This window comes from Lactuca sativa, chromosome 2 (assembly GCF_002870075.4).
Source record: "Lactuca sativa cultivar Salinas chromosome 2, Lsat_Salinas_v11, whole genome shotgun sequence".
In the NCBI taxonomy this organism is placed as follows: domain Eukaryota; kingdom Viridiplantae; phylum Streptophyta; class Magnoliopsida; order Asterales; family Asteraceae; genus Lactuca; species Lactuca sativa.
The window spans coordinates 50,368,178-50,389,687 of NC_056624.2; the positions used below are offsets into that span (position 1 = coordinate 50,368,178).

The 21,510-nt window shown below is 37.7% G+C and overlaps 1 protein-coding gene across 1 annotated transcript; it reads left to right on the forward strand.

Moving 5' to 3' along the window:
* The first annotated feature begins 2,503 nt into the window (after positions 1-2,503).
* On the forward strand, positions 2,504-11,987 carry LOC111920374 (thaumatin-like protein 1b). Its single transcript, XM_042899674.1, has 4 exons — positions 2,504-2,524; positions 7,411-7,453; positions 11,052-11,123; positions 11,245-11,987. Exons 1-4 carry the CDS (start codon positions 2,504-2,506, stop codon positions 11,907-11,909), a joined length of 801 nt encoding a protein of 266 aa, XP_042755608.1. The 3' UTR covers positions 11,910-11,987.
* The last annotated feature ends 9,523 nt before the right edge of the window (positions 11,988-21,510 follow it).

Here is a 21,510-nt window from a genome sequence, read left to right on the forward strand (position 1 = left end):
AAGATTAGTTTAGATATAAGAGAGTCCTTAATAAAACACCCAAATGTAATATTAAGGCTAGGATCCAATCACAATATAATATAACTTAGAAGAGGTATGCCGTAATCTAAGCTATACCATATTTGAAAGGTAGGTGAATGACGATTCACCAATTTCCACCACGAAAACCGAAATATTTAAGTATTAGGTTTTTGATTGGTTCTTAGAAATTCCTAGATTCTTTGAGATTCAATGAACTTTTCAAAGGCATGTTTCAATCTCGAGTGTGCCCTCCAGGTTTTGTGACTGGGATGCCGAGGATCACAAAACGAGGTGTGAAGTAACCATGCAAATCACTTGGTACCCTTTAAAGTTTATCACTCAATCGATGTGCCGGTAAACCACACACGCTCCATCGATACTATAATAAACCTTTAAGTCACCCTTTACCTACCTTGTTAAGTCCAAGTTAGTGTGCCGGTTAACCACACACGCTCCACCAACGACTTAAACAAAGTGTAAAGTGTGATTTCATGGATTAGCACCTTATTCACATTTTTCCTAAAGTAACTAAGATTGGGAATTTAATAAAACATTTAGTTACTTTATAATATTCATCATACTTTGAATGAGAATTTATAAGTCCTTGTCTTACCCGTTCGGCTAACGACCCTCCACCAGTCAAGCAAGCGGTGGGTGAGAGTGGAGACCCATTAAGTCACCATTTTATAGGCAACAACCTTATACCCACCTTATAGACCGGCTTCGTGAATGAGGCGTACTAGCGGTAAGACGACTTTGTTCTTATACATATATATATATATATATATATATATATATATATATATATATATATATATATATAATTATTAAATCATAATAATATAAGTATAAGGGTTGAATTTTAACTTTTAAAATTCTAAGGGTTGGAACTAAAGTTTTAACTTAACTTTACTTGTTCCAAAACTTGAGGGCAAGTTTTGTAAACTTTCAAAACTTTTCATATCTTGTAACTTATGAGTTTAATAGAGTAATAAAATGAGGACTTTTCATTTTTCTAACTCTTATGTTCTTTTAATGGTTTTTTAATCCAAGAGACTTTTGGTTTTCCATAACTTGAGGACAAGTTATGGACTCCATTAAAACACATTATGATCAAGAATTAAACTACCACATAGGTTACAAATAATTCCTATGATCATCTAAACTTCATAAGAACAAGAACATGAATATGAACACTTTCAAGAATCAAAATCACATTAAACTTTGTAATTTTGATAACTAGTTGTTGTAAATGAATTAGCAAAAACATTACACCAGCTAAAACAAGTTTTCAAGTACCAAAACAGTTTAGGGTAATGTTTCCAATCCATTTCCAGCAACTAAAGTCGAAAATCTGCACTCTGTCGACCCTACTCGCCGAGTAGGTTGAAGATACAAGTGAACTCGACGAGTCCCCCCATGGACTCGCCGAGTCCGTTCGGCAGACAACAAGTTTTTCGACATTTTTTAACTTTTAATCACAAGTATCAAACAAACAGACCTAGGCTCTGATACCACTGATGGGTTTTGAGCATTCTAACACTTCCTAAGTGTACATGCAACCCTAATAAACCTTGGATCTATGTTTGTCTAAGATACATGCAAATAATTATTTTTCCAAGGCTTATATCCTAACTAGCATGGCATGGGGAACTTGAATCAAATAAAGCTAGTAGAAACACTTACCTTGTAGTTGTAGTTGATTCCTTGGAGTTTTAGAGCCTAGCACCAATAATGTGGATGCCTCAAATGAAAGTCACAAATCACCACAAACTTGGAACTTTGAGAGAATAGTCACACTTCTCTTGAAATCGGCCCTCACCTCAACATGTGTCAACTAGTGTTCACTAGATACAACTATTTTGATTTCAAGAGCCAAAGCCTCCTTTATATAGTGTGGTGGATTAGGGTTACATCCATGTAAACCCTAATACCCATGTCTCTTCATTTCCATGAGATCCATGGGTTAAAGCTCCATGGAGTATCCATGGACTTCTCCATCCAAGCCTAGCCCATTCCAAATAAGCATAAGCCCACACTATATAAATATAGAAGCCCATATTTAATTAGTAATATCTTTGATCACTAAATTAATCCTAGATTAATTATAGATCACTACTAATTAAATAATATGATCTTATATTAATATATTAGAACTTATAATATATTAATAAATCATAACTTGTACTATTCTCAAATATTATCCATAAATTGTTCGGGTGAAGTGCAACCTAAATGGATCATGCCGGGTCGGGTCAAGTACATACCAAATATAGTTATGGACTTAGACACTATATCCAACAAGCAGTAAGAACTATACAACAAGATGCAAAATTTATAGAGTACAACCAGGAATGACGATCATTAATTACAATCTAGATTATCAACGAGCAGCAGGAAAATGCCATCTCGCAAGAATAACAAGCGCACTCGCGAGAGACCGCTCCTGCAGATGGACTCTGCTACATTCCAAGCTGCTGTAATGGCAGCAGTAACCGCTGTGATGGCGCAAATCAATGCAAACAACCCCAATGGAGGCGGGAATAGCATTGACAACTCCAGCCAAAGGAACGAACATGGAAACCAAAAAGTGACAACCTATCAAGGAACTCCAAACCCTAAGCTTAAGAGCAGGAAGCTGAGGTCTGGAAGTAAGAGGAAGGGACAACACACTCATGGGTTCTCAAGGGAGCAACATGTTGTTGCTGTTCATGCGACCATGACCCCTATTACATCAGCAACCAGGATACCATATGCTGGAAACCTTCCAAAATGCAACCAGTGCAAATTCCATCATAATGGAGCCTGCCGGGAGATGCATTGTAACAAATGCAACCGAAAGAATCACATCGCCAAATTCTATAGAACTTATCCATGCCAGAATCGTCAGCCAAATGAAAACGACAACAATCACAACAACCCTAACAACCCTAACAACATCACCAATGATGAGACCATTCACACCTGCTATGGGTATGGAGGAATCGGTCACTTCTGGCACAATTGCCCCAAGGATAACAATCAAGGTGCAGAAGGATCAGAAATGGTCCTGACCTTGGGTCAAGGTGAAGCAGACCAGGGCCCGATAGTTGTTACTAGTATGTTCCCACTTAAGAACTCTTCTGCTTACCCCTTATTCAATAGTGAAGCTGATTGAAGTTTCGTTAGTAACAAATTCGAGCACATACTAAACAACAACCCCAAAGCTAAGCTAAGCCTTTACGATGGACATGACCAATGGGGAAAAACCGAAGTAACCTAGGATATTTTTTGTGGAGTACACCTTAACACTAAACAACCATTCATTTCAAATAGAGTTGACGCTAGTAAATATTAGGAGTTTTGATGTGATAATCGGCATGGTTGGGTTAAGCCCCCACCGTGCTGATACTATGTGTCACGAGAGGGCCGTTTGCCTTCACCTTCCCAATCACAAAACTCTAATAATCCATGGTGATAAACTTGGTGCCAATCCTCTTCCTATCTTGTGCATCAAGGCACAGAAGTGCCTGCACCAGAAGAACTACATTTTCCTCACTCTTGTTGTGGACAAGACCAAGGAAGAAGAAAGTTTACATGGTATTCTGGTAGCATGTGATTTTCCGAATGTATTTCCCGAAGAACTTCCGGGAATACCTCCAGAAAGACAGGTTGAATTTCGAATTGATCTCATACCGGGAACTACATCAATTGCCAATTCACCTTATAGGTTGACTCCCGCCGAAATTCAGAAGTTATCTAGGCAATTAAGAAAATTGTTGCGTAAAGGATTCATCAGACCAAGCTTCTCTTCCTGAAGAGCTCCGATCTTGTTCTTCAAGAAGACGGATCCTTCAGAAGGTACATCGATTTTAGGAAATTGAATAAGCTCCCTATCAAAAACCGATACCCAATCCCTCTGACTGACGATCTATTTGGCCAGCTCCAAGGAGCTAGTTACTTCTCTAAAATAGATCTAAGAATCGGTTATCATCAACTTCGAGTCTGAGAAGACGACATTTCAAAAACTGCCTTCTGAACTCGTCACGACCATTTCAAATTCATTGTGTTACCCTTCGGTCTAACGAATGCTCCCACATTATTCATGGACCCTACAAACCAAGTTTTCTCAACCATTCCTAGTTATCCTTTTCATTATTATCATCAATAACATACTCATCTACTCACGAAGCAAGAACAAAACACTGTCAACATCTACGACCAGCCTTGAAAGCATTAAAGTCGGAGAATATCGCGAAGAAAACACTACGTGGATGGATAAAACTCTCGGAGTTGAGAGACGAATCTTATAGAAATCAAACAAGATGGAAGGATTAGCTTGGATCTATATCCAGGAGATCGTGAGACTCCATGAAATATCGGTATCTACTATCTCGGATCAAGATAATAGGATTCCTTCAAGACTTTGACAGTCACTTCAGAGGGTTATGGGAACATAGCTAGATATGAGTGTTTCTTACCACCTTCAAACCAATAGCCAAGGCGAACGAACCCTTCAACCACTCGAAGTTATGCTACAAGTCTAGGTGTCTGAATTCAATAAGTCAGGGGATACCCGGTTTCCCTTGATTGAATTCTCATACAATAACAACTATCGCACGAGCATCAAGACTACTACTTTCGAAACTTTTTATAGTCATAAATGCAGATCACTCGCCAGTACTCTCATGAGACCAGAAACCATTTGCGAAACAACAGAGAAGATAATCCAAATCAAAGCTTGACTTCAAGCATCGCGAGACCGACAGAAGAGCTATTCTGACAAGCGGCGTAAGCCATTAAGATGTCAAGTCGGGGATCGCATGTTATTAAATGAATCTCCTTGGAAAGGAATGATTCGCTTTAGGAAACGAGAAAACCAAACCCACGATACATCGGACTGTTCGAGATTCTTGCTCGGATTGGTCCAAAGACTTATAGGCTGCAGCTGCCTGTAGAGCTCAGCTACGTACACCCTGTGTTCCGCATCTCGAATCTGAAAAGATGCATATTAGATGAGACTCTTATCATTCCTTTACAAGAAATCGGAATAAACGAGAATCTAATGTTCTTCAAAGAACCAGTCGAGGTATTGGATAGGGAGGTAGAGCATACAAAACAAAGCCACATTTTGATTGTGAAGGTTCGATGGAACGCTAAGCGTGGACCGAAATTCACATGGGAAACGCAAAGATCAAATGAGTACCTACTCTCTCATTCATGAACCTACCTTTCTAAAGAATTTCGGGACGAAATTCCCTTTAATGGGGGGATGATGTCACAACTAGCATTTTTGCTAGGAAATTCTACTCTCATGCAATCATTCACCTAGTGTGATAACTTGTACTCTAAGTGAATACTATGCTCCATTCTTATTCAAATATATCTAATATGTTCAAATAAGGGTTGGAAACCCTAGAAATCCCGACTCGAGTTCATTATGGACTAGGGTTCTCTTATTGGGCCTAACGGACCGATAAACCTTCAACTTGACTATTTTTGGTCTAAAAACCCTAATTGGACCGATACTTGTAAAACTTTAGCGTTTTGGGCCATAATGTGCCATAAAGGATTTAATTAACCCTAATTGGCCATAAACCCATTTCTCTATACCATATTGGGCCGTGAACCATCCTAAGGGCCCAATGGGCCGAAAAATATTATTAGGCCTATGAAATTCAATCAAAGCCAAGGACTTGAGCCCAAAGCTATTTCACCTTCATTCATTGAGCCCAAATCTCAGCCTAATACATATATATTTATATGAGTGTAAAAAAAAAAAAGGAAATGTAAGGAGGATGAATTAGATTTATGACAACACATCATTACTCAACATATATCCATAGAATCACAAACATCCATAAAGCTTATTATCCTCCATGCAAAATTCACTCTCCCCTCCTCTTCATAATACTCTCGGCCACAAGGGACATCACCACCACATCCATTTTTACTTCAAACTCACTTTCAAATCCTCTCATTTCCATCTAAATCTTCAATGAGAAAACATTCCAAACCATCCAAAAACCGTGTGGGTGTTGGTGTGTTTAAGAGATTCTTTTATCCAAGATTACATCTAAATTTCACTCTTGTGGTAAGATCATCTAAACTCAAAGTGATATATGTCATTTTATAATAGATCCATCCTCATGAACTTATGTTTTCATGAATCATACTCTTAAAACTTCCTAGAATTCGAAGATCCCATCAAAGAAACAAGCTAGGCCAAAAACAACATCATCTTTTTCCATTCCTCTTCAAAACCGAAACATCCAAGCAAAGGTGAGTTCATACCCCTTGTTTTCTGTTTTTATATGATTTTTGGGGGAGAATACAAGTTTCTTTGTGTAGATCTATGTGTATATGCATGTCTATATGTGTTTTCCATGAATTATTTGGTGATTATGTGTTGATTTCTTCACTAATCTAAAAATATGTTAAGAAACTTGAAGTTTATCACTAGGATCTTCATATGAATCTTGAGAAAAGTATGTTTTATCACAAGTATTACATGTAAACATGTAGATCTGAGATTTGTATACTTGATATAGCAAAAATAAGTGTTGTGTTCAAAGATCTATAAACTAAACTCACAAAACAGCCCTTGACAGAAAACTTTTGGTCCAATCTCGGACTGTTTTGACCGTCCAAATGGAAGTATTTTTAAAAACTGTTTTACATGGTTAAATTTCAGATTAATACCTTTAAAATGACTACTCTCACGTTTTCATACGATTTTTCTACAATTTTTGGCGAATTTTACAAAACTGCCTATCATATTTGAAATAATTTCGGACCAACCTGTGAAGATGAGTAAATTCACACTAGTTTGAAGCCATCAAAAATTATGAGAACAATTGTGAACAAAGTAGACAAAATTTCCAAACTTCCAAAATTTACGGATCCAGATTTCGACTTACGATGAATTTCCTACAAATTTTCTAAAAACTAGTTCGGAAAAGCCAAAAACCAGAAAAATATATATTTTCACAAAACCAAGCCAAAAATAATATTTTTGACAAAAATGGGTTTAAAATGCTATTTTTATCACAAAGTAGTCATCAACACAAGTTTTTAACAAAATTGGAGATTAAAGTGTTATTCTTACAAACATTGGGCCTTAATTGTAAATTTTTGGCTTATTGGGCCAAGAATGTCATTTTTACAAAAAGTTGGCTTTAGATATCAATTATGTAAATAATCAAGTTAAAATAAACAAAACAATAACAAACGGGTTAAAAACGACATTCATATCCTTATTGGGCCTGGAAATAATATACATGTTTAGTGGGCCTTGGAGTCCTTTTACATGTATATTGGGCATAGGATAGACATTCACATTCCTTTTGAGCCTGGAAATAATAGACATGTATACTGGGCCTTAGTGGTCCACTTACATGTTTATTGGACCTAGGAATGAGTTTATATGCGTTGTTCTTTTTATGCTATTTTAGTGGATACTATTTGCATGCTACTTGGGCCTATAAATACCTTACATGTGAAATGGGCCTTAGTTGTCCTTTCACATATATTTTGGGCCCATGTTATATAATCTCATTCCCTTTAGGTCTTGAAATGATTTACATGTTTAGTGATGCCTTAGTGGTTCACTTACATGGATCATTGGTCCTAGAATGAGTTTATACATTTTTCTTCGCGTAAATTCGATTAAGGATCTAGCAAGTTTTTATCGGTTGGCACCTATTAAGTGTACGATCGTAGCCTGTAGTTATAACTAGAGTCTCTTGGAGGAAGAGCGGGGATTTGTGTATAGATCTATACGGGGATGACACCCCACACCTGAGCTGTTCGCTACAGTTAGACTAGGCCAGTCTAGGGTGACAATAACCTTATTCTATTTTCCGTCGGCGTCCAACGACGCCAAGACAGACGAAATTGTCATTATTTAGTATGGTTATGACGGCTCGCTTAGAGGAATTAACGTTATGAAGTTTACGGAAGACCATTCACCATTCACCATTCACCATTCTCTTGGATTACTCGGAAACATTCTCTTACTAGTACTCAACCTCGGGGGTTGGTACGACAACTTTCTCTTGTACAGACAACATCGGGTTGTCTGGGAATATTCTCTTTACATGCTCTTACATTCTCTCTACATTCTCTTTACCTTTTTAGTCAAATAAACAATAACATACATGCATTAATACAAGATCTAACACAAACACACTAAACAGTTTTCAGAAAATATCGGATTTTCTGGTGGTTTTCAAAGTTATACAAATCATTTTCACAAACATGCTTATGAACTCACCAACATTTTTATGTTGACCGTTTTCAAAATAACTTGTATTCTCAGGAAATCGTTGAAGCAGGATGAACAAAACAAACTAATGGATATTGTGTTATATTTTGTTTCATCATACTCTTACTATTTTGGCATGTAATATTCAGATACAATACACGATGTAAACAATGAATGTTGTAATATTACATGTGTGATGATGATGATGTTATGTTTCAATTATATTCACTGTAATGATATTTCAAGATGAAGTCACACACGCAAGCCCCCAGACGTTTCCGCCGTCTGGTTCAGGGGTGTGACAACGGCTCTCCAGGCAAGACTAGATTCTCACATGTCCTCTAAGAAGGCTTAAAGAACATTTTACCCTTCAAACAGTGAACAAGTCCAATTTTTGACCAAACCCTAAAAGTCAACAAAAGTCAACAGTCAAACATTGACCAGACTCGTCAAGTGCACAAATGTGACTCGGCGAGTCCATGCTTGTCCTCCTCACCCCTGATGCTCCCTTGACTCACTAGGTCAACCCCCCACTGTTCGAAATCATCTCAGGTCGTGAATTGCGGGAAAACTCGTCAACTGGTCGAGTCAGGCTCTTGACTCGGCGAGTTCAGTCGTGAACTCAGGTCCTCTAAATCCCCTCTGACTCACCGGGTCATTTCCCCAACTCAGGGAGTCACCAACTGTGTGATTGATGGGGAAAACTAATCCTACTCGTCGAGTCTGTTCTTGGACTCGGCGAGTTCATGCCATGCTCAAACTCAAATGACGTCCTGAGGTCAGATCTGTTCCACTAATCCATAGATCTGACCTTCCCAAGCATGATAATTATGTAAAGTTTAGATCTTCGTGCTCATGCAACGTCCAAAGACTCTATTTGAAGAAATAACCTCAAATATGACATCCTAAGCTCATGTCTCCCAATATCAATCATAAAGATCAAAGGGTTAAGGTCTCTGGACCTCTTCGGATCTAGATCCAAAGCCTTAATACGAGAAGGGACCAAATGCTCACCAATGAAGCCTCTAAAGGGTCTAGAAAACCTTAACTCCAAAGGTTAACACCAAAACCGAAGTAGGATCGAATCTATACCTCAAATGTGAGGTCCCTGGGCTCTGAAATCTACAGAATAGCTCCCTTTTTCAGCTCCCTCTTGCCTTGGTCACCTTCTTCTTGCAAGATTACCAACACAAGGATCAAAAATGGCCTCTCCTTCCTCACAAACGCTCTAGCTCTCTTAGGGTTTCTCTCTAGGGTCTGGTAACCGCAACTGAAGGCTATAAGGGCCTTTAAATAGGTCCTAAATCCGAGAAATTAGGGTTTCACTTAATAGCGTGGATCGCCGAGTGCACGAGTCGACTCGTCGAGTTCGGTCACCAATCCGAATAAGAACTCGTGATCCTACTCAGTGAGTCTAAGCATCAACTCGTCGAGTTCCTCCCCAAACTCAAAATAAATGAATAATATAATATACCTGGGAATCCGGATGTCACATTATCCACACCCAAATGGGTCTAAATCCGCCTTTCTTAAATGCCCTAAGCCTTATGATAACCGGTCTTCGGGTTACGGCCCCAGATTAGAAAATGATTTGGAATAGGGTGTTACATGTAAGTTTTTTTTAATTAATATTAAAAATTATATGATTTAAAATATTTATTCTCCAAAAATGTTCGAGATCCAACATGATTACAATCCACACTTTAATATAATTCTAAACAAATTAATCCAAAAATACTAAGCTTCTAAAATGTTATGATCATTAATCATGTATTTTATTTTTCAAAAAATATAATTCAGGTTGTAAACATACCGACCTTTTAGCAATCTCTTTATGAACTGTTCGGCGAAAAGTTCATTTATTTAATAAATGAAGGGGACATAAACACAAATTATCGTTCATCTAGTAAACGAAAGAACATGAACAATAGTCTTGTTCGTTCAATTATGTTCGTGAACATCCATTTATGTTTTTCGTTTACGTTCGCTAATGTTCATTCATTTGAGTTTCTTGTATGTTCTTATATATTCAATTGTATTTGATTATATTATTATATTATAAGTTTGTTTAAGTTCATATATTTTCAATTATCTTTATTTACCTCCGTTCTTTTATGTTCGTTTAGCATGTTCACGAACATAAATGAATGAACATCAACAATGTAATTTGTTAAAAAAAAAAGAATATGAATGAAATAATTCGTTCGTTTATCCGTTCGTATTCATTTATTTGTTCCGGTAACATAAATAAACAAACATGAACAACCATCTTTGATGTTCATTCAATTCTTGTACAAGCCCAAATATAATTAATCAGTCAAAATTTTCTATTAACAAAATACTTAATTTAGTTGAATATATTATGATAAAAAATCAAGTAATTCAAAATCATATGATCCAAAATATAATAATCTAAAAATTTTATGGTTGATATTCTCTTATGATTTAAAACTTTGATGATTGTTAAACTATAAAAACAGGAAACGACTTAGAATTCAAAACACTATAAAAAAAACACACAAAATTTTCAAGTAATTAATTCTTTAAATACTATTTCTTTTAGAATGAGTTGTTAATATAACCATGTGGCTGACTCAAATTAGAATTCTTCAAATACTACATAATACGAGTAATGAATTTGAAGTTGTTAATGTCAATTAAAATTGTCACGGAGTAATTTATTCTATGGAATTAAATGTTTTTCTCGGTTACTGTGTCCATTTGTAATTAATATCAACAACATCCTACTATAAAACCTAAATTGCCTTCCACCATTTCCATATCACTTCAACAAACTTCGTGAATATGGAGATTCAACTTCTTTTCTTACTTACCCTAGCCATCAGTTTCATCTATGGTAAATTCATTTTTTTTTCATGCATATATGTATATATAAATAGACATAGTTTTAATCTCAAGTTGATCGCTAAAGATTTCATCTCATGCAGATTATGCTTATCAATTCAATGATTTTGCAGGTGTTCATTCAACGGTGTTCACAATAAAAAACAATTGCCCGTACACCATTGCACCAGCAACCTTGACCGGTAGTGGAACATCAGTGTCAACAGGATTTGAATTGCAACCGCAGGCCTCAAACTCTATCAACACGCCGGCACCATGGTCTGGACGAGTATGGGCCAGGTTCGGCTGTTCAAATGACGGTGGCAGTTACAGTTGCAGCAGCGGAGACTGTGGTTCTGGTCAAGTAGAATGCAACGGTGCTGGTGCATCCCCACCTGCAACCCTAGTTGAGTTCACCTTATCAGATGCGAGTTCTACAGACTTTTACGATGTTAGCCTTGTTGATGGCTTTAATCTACCGGTGTCTGTGGTTCCACAAGGCGGGGGTTGTCCAACCACTGATTGTCCTGTTGACATTAACGCTAGCTGCCCATCAGAGCTGGCTGTGAAGGATGGATCTGGTGGCACAGTCGGGTGCAAGAGTGCATGTGTGGCGTTCAACAAGCCCGAATACTGTTGCAGTGGCGATCACAATACACCAGAGACATGCCCGCCAACTAATTATTCCCAGTTTTTCAAAAATCTTTGCCCAAAGGCTTATAGTTATGCTTATGACGATAAGACAAGCACTTTTACGTGTCATACTGGGAATGATTATCTCATTACATTCTGCCCTTGATGTATTATTCGTATCGGTATAAAATATTGTAAACTATGCTTTTAACTAATTCTAATTAAATATATTTAAAAGCTATCATCATGTGGTTGAAATAAGTAATGTTATATTCATGCTCCCTGCTCTCTAAAAGAAAATATATCATTTGTAATTGGAACTGATGTCTCAAATATATTCACGAAAATCAGCAAACTCTTATATTAAGTGTATAATAACAAATGTTTTAAAACCCGATTTGAACCGGTTCGAAAAGGGACCAAGGTAAATGCGTGGTTCAACTAAAACCAACTTTATGCCAACTTCTAGACCGGATGGAACTCGAAGGTTTCGTAAAAAAACCCGGGTAGAACCGATGTGATAGAACCGGTAAAAAACATGTTTATTGGACTTAAATACTTGAATTAATTTAGCCAGTTAAAGTCGATCGATTTCCAAACCAATTTTAATAGCTCTATCGATTTAATGTTTATGCATATATTTTTTTAATGTACTTGTTGTGTAATATCCCTAAATTAAGACTAAAATTTTTCGTTTTTAAATTAATATAATTATTATCCTGAACATCATTATAAAAATTCATGGTGAGTAACTTAGTGTATCAACAACATCATAAAACAACACACTAACATAAAATGTCGAACGAAATGATGTGTGGACTTAATCTCAGGCTCTTCCGATTCGTAGCAGAAGTACCTAAAAATAAAAACTAAAAACTCTAAGCACAAAGCTTATTGAATTCCCTATAATACCACAAACCATACATAATAAACATATAATGGGCCCTGCCCGTCATCGTCCAGCGCCAGGCATTGAGCCTCGCTCGGTATACAAATCTCTCAGTTATCGGGCCTCGCTCGTAATACATATAAACATATAAACAGATAAACACATAACACGTACAATAATCACATAGATAAATAGCATATAGAATGATCATAGGGACCTGCCTAGTAAACATATAAACACATAACATATGCAAGAGTCACGCGAATATCTAGCATCCTAAACACAACAACCCATGAGCCAACATTGGTGCCTTTGACCCGCTAAACACAATGACGAAACTCACTACCATCTGTTGAATCACTCAAATGATTCTTGATCTGCTGGTCCTAGAAAATCCCTGCACTATCATCATCAAAATAATATCCGATTAATAGTTGGATCTCGATCCATAACCAAGAATCTAAGCTACTTAGCCCATAACCAGGGTAAAATACCATTTTATCTTTTTTCTTACTAGGCCCAAAACCAAGGCCCAACCCAACTACTAAAACGTCCCAAATCCAAAATGGTAACCTAAAGCGCAATATGGTCTAATCTTCTAAATTAGGCCCAAAACCCATCATGGGCCTAAAATCCAAGGAAGCCTTATATAGTAGTCAAAAGCCCGATTTAGACGTCTAATGGCACGTCATGGCCCAATCTTAAAAGTCTAAAGCATGGCCTAAAACCCATGAACGCCAAGCCCATCCGTCCCTCTACTAAGTACACGGGGCGTACTCACCTCGTACGCCCAGCCTATGCCTCAACCACCCAAATTTCTTCACTAAGCACTTAAACAGTTAAGACCTTTTGTCAAACTCTCAAATCTGGTCCGTAAGGGTGAATTAATACGTAAAGTTGGCAACTTTACACCCATGCATGGTTTAATGTGACTCAACACTAAAAAAATAAGCTTAATAAAGATCTTAACACTTGCATGAAGCAAAATCATTCACAAAGTTTGCATTCTTATGAACAAAAAGCCTCTATGGAGCTAAGATGTAACATCTGTTGCTTCTGGAGTAGATCAAAAGCTTAATTCTAACTCAAAGAACTTAAAAATGCCTAAATAATACCATAATGTAGATCTAGTACAAATTACGATCAAAGTGAAAGGTTGTTACCTTAAAAGGCTTGCAAATGTGATGATAACTCTAGATCTACAAGCTCAAGCTATTTCTCCAAGTGTTCATCTTCTTTTTCTTCACCACAAAACACCCACAAACTCACTTTCAAACACAAATATCACCAAATGCATTTAGGGTTTCGTTTTTAGGATATAGGGAGATGGAGGCTTGTCAATAAATGTCCAAGACGAGGTTTAAATTGTTTTAAAGGGTAAACCTTAAAAATTACGGTTTGTCCAAATCATGTGTACGCCCAACATACGTGGGTGAAGTTCGCGATCAACAAAAAGCTAGTATGGTAAGCGTACTCATAGAGTACGCACCACATACTAGCCAAGTGAAAGGAATTTTTCAATAAGGGATAAAAGGAAACTTACCAGAATACGAATGTTACAATTCTCTCCACTTGAATCTGACTTCTTCCTTGAAATCCGCTGCCCCAAACAACTCTAGGTAATTATCCCTCATATCATCCTCTGGCTCCCACATCCTTTTCAGAATCCGTATGATGCTGCCAATAGAATTTCACCAACTCAACAACCTTGTTCCTCAAGGTTTTCATCTTCCGGTCAAGAATTACCACTAGCTTATCCATATAATTCAGGCGATCATCTACCTCAATATCCTCCAATGGAACCACTACAAAATCATCCAATAAACACTTCCGCAACTGAGAGAGGTGGAATGTGCTATGGATATTACTAAGCTCCTTGGGAATATCCAAGCAATAAGCAACCTAGCCCACCTGGGGCAAAACCCTAAAAGGAACATATTGGATTAGATTACTCTTGTGTTTCACTAGACATGTCTTGACTTCCCGAATAATATGATTATTCAAACATCCATAGTCAATCATACTTTGGAAGTTGGTGATGAGGTAAAACTATCATGAATCCGTTTGTAGATTGTCTAAGTGTTAGACATATGTAACGCTCCATTTATAGTATGTAATTTAAATAAAGTATTTTCCATTTCTAAATGGGTAATCGACGAGTCTGTAGCCCGACTCGTCGAGTAGAGACAGGATGATCACGCAAATGGCGTTGGCTACTCGACGAGTCTGTAACGCCTGTAGATCCAGGCTAGTCAATTTAGAGACGATAGGCATCAAAAATGGATTTTTGATGAAAGATTATTTAGAATGAATAATCTTAACTAAGTTATAGTATATGTTACAAGGTTTCTGTGCATATAAAGAACGCCCATTTTTATAACGATGAAGTTATGACCTTTCGAAGTTTCGCGACAAAACTGTCACGACGCTGAATGACGTAAAAAGTGAATTTACGTTAGAGTGATATTTAGCCTTAGAAATCTAAACAAAAGTCGTAGATTTCGTTAAACCATGAGCGTGCATAAAAAGAACGTCCAAATCTGACTTCTTATGAGGAAGTTATGATTTTTCTAAGCTTCGACTTAGCGGTATGCAGCCCGAATACTCGATTTGATATCGAGCGGTTTTTAGCCGAAACAATCTAAACGAGAATCGAAGATCTCGTTAATTGTAGTGAAACGATGAAAAGATAGGCGAAAACGGACGTCGGATAAAGAAGTTATGATTTTATAACGGAGTTTTCCTGTACCGGCCTACTAAAAATAAATAATAAAAAAAAATTCAAAATTAGCCGACGGAGTCTAAACGAAAGTTGTAGAGCGTAGTCTCACCTACGCGGGGATATAAAGAACGTCAAAAACGGAGTTCGTATGAGGAAGATATGATTTTTTGAAGTTTATTTAATAATTTCGGTATTTAAAATTAATTAAAAATATCCGATATTATCCGGGGGGGGGGGGGGGGGGGGGGGTCAGCGTTCTTATCCCCATTATGCCCAGCGTAATTTAGAATTAAGCGCAACGTAATTCGTGTTTCAGCCCCCTATAAAAGGGTGTCGAGGGCAACCGACTTCTTTGCTCATTTCTTCCCTTTTTCTCGCGTTTTTGCATCGTTTTTCGTGCAAGAAATATCCCGCAGCCCCAGTATCATTCCCGAGCCCCGAAGCAAGTCCCGAGGCCCCGAAGATCCCGAGAAGTGCGATTCCCGAGCCGAAGCTCTGCCCACGAGGAGCCCGGTTTTTGTGAAGATCTTCCAGATCTACCGAAGAATACTACTTCTACACGTCGTAGTGCTGTCCGATCATCTTCTAATCAAGTGAGCGTGTGGTTACTTTCTTCTAACGCATAATTATGAAGTATTTTATACGAAATACGTGTTATGTGTATAATTTTGTTGTTATGTGTGTGAATGTATATTCACTTTCTTCTATCTCATAGATCTGATTTATTCTCTATGAAATACGTGTTATGTGGATGTGCCTCATCTGTTATGTGGAATAGGTATTGAATGAGAATGTTATACAGGTTTTAAACTATGTATAAAAATATATATTTTTATCTACTAATATGTTGTGTAGAACATGGGTAGATAGTTGATGTGTGATAAACAGATGAGAGGCACTGATGTTGTTGTTGATCTAGTTATTCAGCGAGTATGGATTAGACCAAGAGGTTAATTTTAGATCTGGGAGTATGGATCAGGTAAAGAGATAAAAACTTGTTATTAGTCCGGGAGTATGGATTAAGACTAAGTTAATTGTCCCTAGTCCGGGAGTATGGATTGGGCACAGTTATTGATCTGGGAGTATGGATCAGATCAGGATTAGGGTATAGTTAATTGTCCCAAGTTCGGAAGTATGGATTGGACACAATTATTGATCCGGGAGTATGGATCAGATCAGGAGGTTAGTTTTAGATTCGTGAGTATGGATCAGGTAGTTTTAGATCCGTGAGTATGGATCAGGTTAAAAAAGTTAGTTTTAGATCCGTGAGTATGGATCGGTGAAGAGGATAGTTTTAGATCCGTGAATAGGAATCAGGTAAAGAGGAAAATTTTAGATACGAGAGTTTAGATCGTGTCGTTGTGAGGATCGATGGGGTGGGATAAGAGTTGCCTTTATATGGTGAAATTGTACAAGTTTGAATGTTCTATATTTATAAATATATGATATAACATTGTGGGATGAAAACCATATATGCCTACCAGGCTCCCAAGCCTGACCCACTCAGTTTTCTTTGTATCACAGGTATCGATACGAAGACATATTTCACAGAGAGATTTAAAGGAGATATAAATCATTAGTGTAATTGAATGTCAGTTCTGTTTAGGCTTATATGTCTGTATCGGAACATGACATCCCGAGGTTTTATTATTAAATGAAAATACATTCTCTTTGAGAAATGTTTTGATAAGTTATTATCATATCTTGTTTCGGGAACAAATTCCGCAACTGTTTTCTTTAAAAGATTACTCTGATTTTATAAAAACAAAGCATAAACAAATCGGTCTTTTCTGGCCGTGAAAATGGGGATGTCACAGTTGGTATCAAAGTATTAGTTTAAGCGAACTAGGAATTTGTAGGAAATTTCTAGACTTAAACTTAGAATGCTAAGTAATGATTGTGAGCAGTGTGTCTAAAATATGTTAGGTAGTACACCTAAATTGACACAAGCACTAGTTTATTTTAGGAATAATGCCTAAAATGCTTTTATGTGCTAAATGTTTTGTGTGATAGCTATATTGGTGCTATTATTTGTTCGGATCTATGGTCTGTTGCCGACCGGATCTGGAAACCTTATGTGTTTAGGATTCTAAGCGTATGTCTACGATATTAGAACTAGCATGTAAACGTTTCGGAGTGATAAGGATGATTTGAATATCTATCGTGAGTAAGGATCTAATTTTACCTTATTCGGTGTATAGATCAAAAACGGTGAGAACAAGAAGTGGAGTTGGAAATGCTGATGAAAACAGGAATCAACCACCCGTGATTGAGCAAATACCTGTCATAGCAGCAGCACCTAAGCCCATAACAACGACTGATGTACAATTGATGATTCAGACGATGTTGGATTGTCAAATGGATGAAACGAGATGTCTGCTTCAACAGAATCGTGAAGAATTGTTAATTCAAGTGGAAGAGCCTGAAGTGAATGAAGGGCACTCGGAAGGTGGAAACTTTAGTGGATCTGTTGGTCAAGCCAACCCACCGATAGTTAGGCAAAACAACCAGAATGGAAGGAATGATGGAATGGGATGCAAGTATAAGGATTTTCTGATTTGCAAACCATCGACCCTCACTGGAAAAGAAGATCCGATCGGAGTTATGGATTGGATATTGGAAATGGAGCTAGCCTTCATGACTTGTAGCTGCAGAGGTAAGTTGCAGACTATCTATGCAGTGCGTCAGTTCCGAGGTGGAGCCGTTCGATGGTGGAACACTCTAGGGAAGATCCTAAGCCATAACGAGCCACTGCAACTGTCTTGGGCAGAGTTCTTGGTGCAATTCAAGCGCAAGTTCTGCTCGGCCCAAAACCTGCTAGAGTTGGAGAATAAATTTCTGATATTGAAGAAAGGCAGCATGTCAGTGGATGAATACACTAATGCCTTCACAGACAAGATGGAGTTTTCTTTGCACAGCGTCCCAGACGAACTGACAAAAGTCAACCGGTACACAAAGGGACTCCCTTAGGACTATGCGGTGCCAGTGCGTCAGGCACCTACTCTAGAGGTAACTATTTGGGCTGCCAAGTCTGTTGAGAATATGATCAAGGGGAGGACTGACAGTAAGGTTGAAGTTGGCGAGAAGAGAAAGTTAGAAGGAACTTCAGGTTCTAATGAGAAAAGAAAAGTTTCGAAGTCTGATTCGAAGAAGCTCGAAGAAGGAGCATAATGGTGTGACAAGTGCAAAAGGAAGCACATTGGGGAATGCTCTAAAGAAATGACCTACTTCAAATGTGGGAAGACTGTTCATTACGCCAGCAAATGCCCAAACAAAAGAGAAGCATGCTTTAAGTGTGGTGAAGAAGGACACTTCAAGCAAAACTGCCCAAGAAGAGAAGAGGCTATAAAGCCAAATGCACCACCAAAGCCAAGAGCATTCCACATGATCCTCGACGAAGCAGAAAACAATGCGACAATTCAAGGATGAAGACTTCATGTCAATATATAAAGTCTGTATCAGGAAGTGTAGCCTACTAGAGGCGTAGTATAGGGTGAACCTGAACTTTTGTGTAATCGTTTCAAGGAATTAATATAAACCCTAGTTTTGCTAACTAATGTGTTGAATGATTGTCTGATTTTCTTGTATGGTGACTTGGTCGACTGCGGGACAATAATTGGGACGAGTATGAGTAGGTGTGAAAGGTAGTAGATGCATATACTACCAGAAGCACAGGACTCGCACTTGGATCAAGGAAAGTCACAAGGTTACCAAGAAGCTAGTATTTGATTCCGTTTTATTCTGGTATGTCATTAACATTGTTTCGGTAATGACTAGTAAGATGGTTCTTGTTCCGACCCTAGTGGTCATGTTTAAATTTGAGTTCGACTACGAGGAGTATGTTACGTGGTCTAGAGGACCAAGTTAGATGTAACATCTGACTTAAGTCAGAAGGTTGAAGTTAATGCGATTGATAGTGTCGCGCTTGTTGTTAAAAGAAGTTTGCAGGTAGAAATGCTACATGCTGAAATGTGATTATATCACATTAGAATATGAAGAAAGGTATATTCCATCCTAAATTTAACTTCATTAAAGACCGAGTCTAAGCGCCGCATCGTGCGATGAGAGGTCAATAGAGCACGACCCATCGATTTGTTACAATAGATAAATGAAAGTAATTATCCTGAGAAGAAGAAGGAGTCCACAATAAGGACTTATTTGGTAACTTGAAGGTTACGATTGAAAGTACAACATAGTACGATAAGAAGATGCAAGATTGGGCATCTTCTACGGTCAAGAAAGCCATAGAGTTAAATACCCTTTCGAGGAAACATAGAAGTTACGGTTATTACCTAGGATGAATAAATAACGTGTGGAATCATTATGCAAGTCCTATTTCGTTGATGATTCCGGGACGTAATTATCCTAAGGGGGAGATAATTGTCACGCCCGTAGATCCGGGCTAGTCAATTTAGAGACGATAGGCGTTAGAAAAGGATTTTTGATGAAAGATTATTTATAATGAATGATCTTAACTAATTTATAGTATATGTTACAAGGTTTCCGTGCATATAAAGAACGCCGAAATCCAAGTTATAACGAAGAAGTTATGACCTGTCGAAGTTTCGCGGCAGAACCGGCACGACGCTGAATGACGTAAAAAGTGAATTTACGTTAGAGTGATATTTAGCCGTAGCAATCTAAAAAAAAAGTCGTAGATTTCGTTAAACCATGAGCGTGCATAAAAAGAACGTTCAAATCTGACTTCGTATGAGGAAGTTATGATTTTTCTAAGTTTTGACTTAGCGGTATGCAGCCCGAATACTCGATTTGAGATCGAGCGGTTTTTAGCCGAAACAATCTAAATGAGAATCGAAGATCTCGTTAATTGTAATGAAACGATGAAAAGATAGGCGAAAACGGACGTCGGATAAAGAAGTTATGATTTTATAATGGAGTTTTCCTATCCCGGCCTACTAAAAATAAATAATAAAAATAAAGTCAAAATTAGCCGACGGAGTCTAAATGAAAGTTGTAGAGCGTAGTCTCACCTACGCGGGGATATAAAGAACGTCGAAAACGAAGTTCGTATGAGGAATATATAAAATTTTGAAGTTTATTTAATAATTTCGGTATTTAAAATTAATTAAAAATATCTGATATTATCCAGGGGGGGTCAGCGTTATTATCCCCATTATGGGCAGCGTAATTTAGAATTACGCCCAACGTAATTCGTGTTTCAGCCCCCTATAAAAGGGTGTCGAGGGCAACCGACTTCTTTGCTCATTTCTTCCATTTTCTCGTATTTTTGCATCGTTTTTCATGAAAGAAATATCCCGAAGCCCCAATATCATTCCCGAGCCCCGAAACAAGTCCCAAGGCCCCGAAGATCCCGAGAAGTGCGATTCCCAAGCCGAAGCTCTGCCCGCGAGGAGCCCGGTTTTTGTGAAGATCTACCAAATCTACCGAAGAATACTACTTCTACAAGTCGTAGTGCTGTCCAATCATCTTCTAATCAAGTGAGTGTGTGGTTACTTTCTTCTAACGCATAATTATGAAGTATTTTATATGAAATACGTGTTATGTGTATAATTTTCTTGTTATGTGTGTGAATGTATATTCACGTTCTTCTATCTCATAGATCTGATTTATTCTCTATGAAATACGTGTTATGTGGGTGTGCCTCATTTGTTATGTGGAATAGGTATTGAATGAGAATGTTATATAGGTTTTAAACTATGTTTAAAAATATATATTTTTATCTACTAATATGTTGGGTAGAACATGGGTAGATAGTTGATGTGTGATAAACAGATGAGAGGCCCCGATGTTGTTGTTGTTGATCTAGTTATTCAGCGAGTATGGATTAGACCAAGAGGTTAATTTTAGATCCGGGAGTATGGATCAGGTAAAGAGATAAAAACTTGTTATTAGTCCGGGAGTATGGATTAAGACTAAGTTAATTGTCCCTAGTCCGGGAGTATGGATTGGGCACAGTTATTGATCCGGGAGTATGGATCAAATCAAGATTAGGGTATAGTTAATTGTCCCTAGTCCGGGAGTATGGATTGGGCACAATTATTGATCCGGGAGTATGGATCAGATCAGGAGGTTAGTTTTAGATCCGTGAGTATGGATCAGGTAGTTTTAGATCCGTGAGTATGGATCAGGTGAAAAAGGTTAGTTTTAGATCCATGAGTATGGATCGGTGAAGAG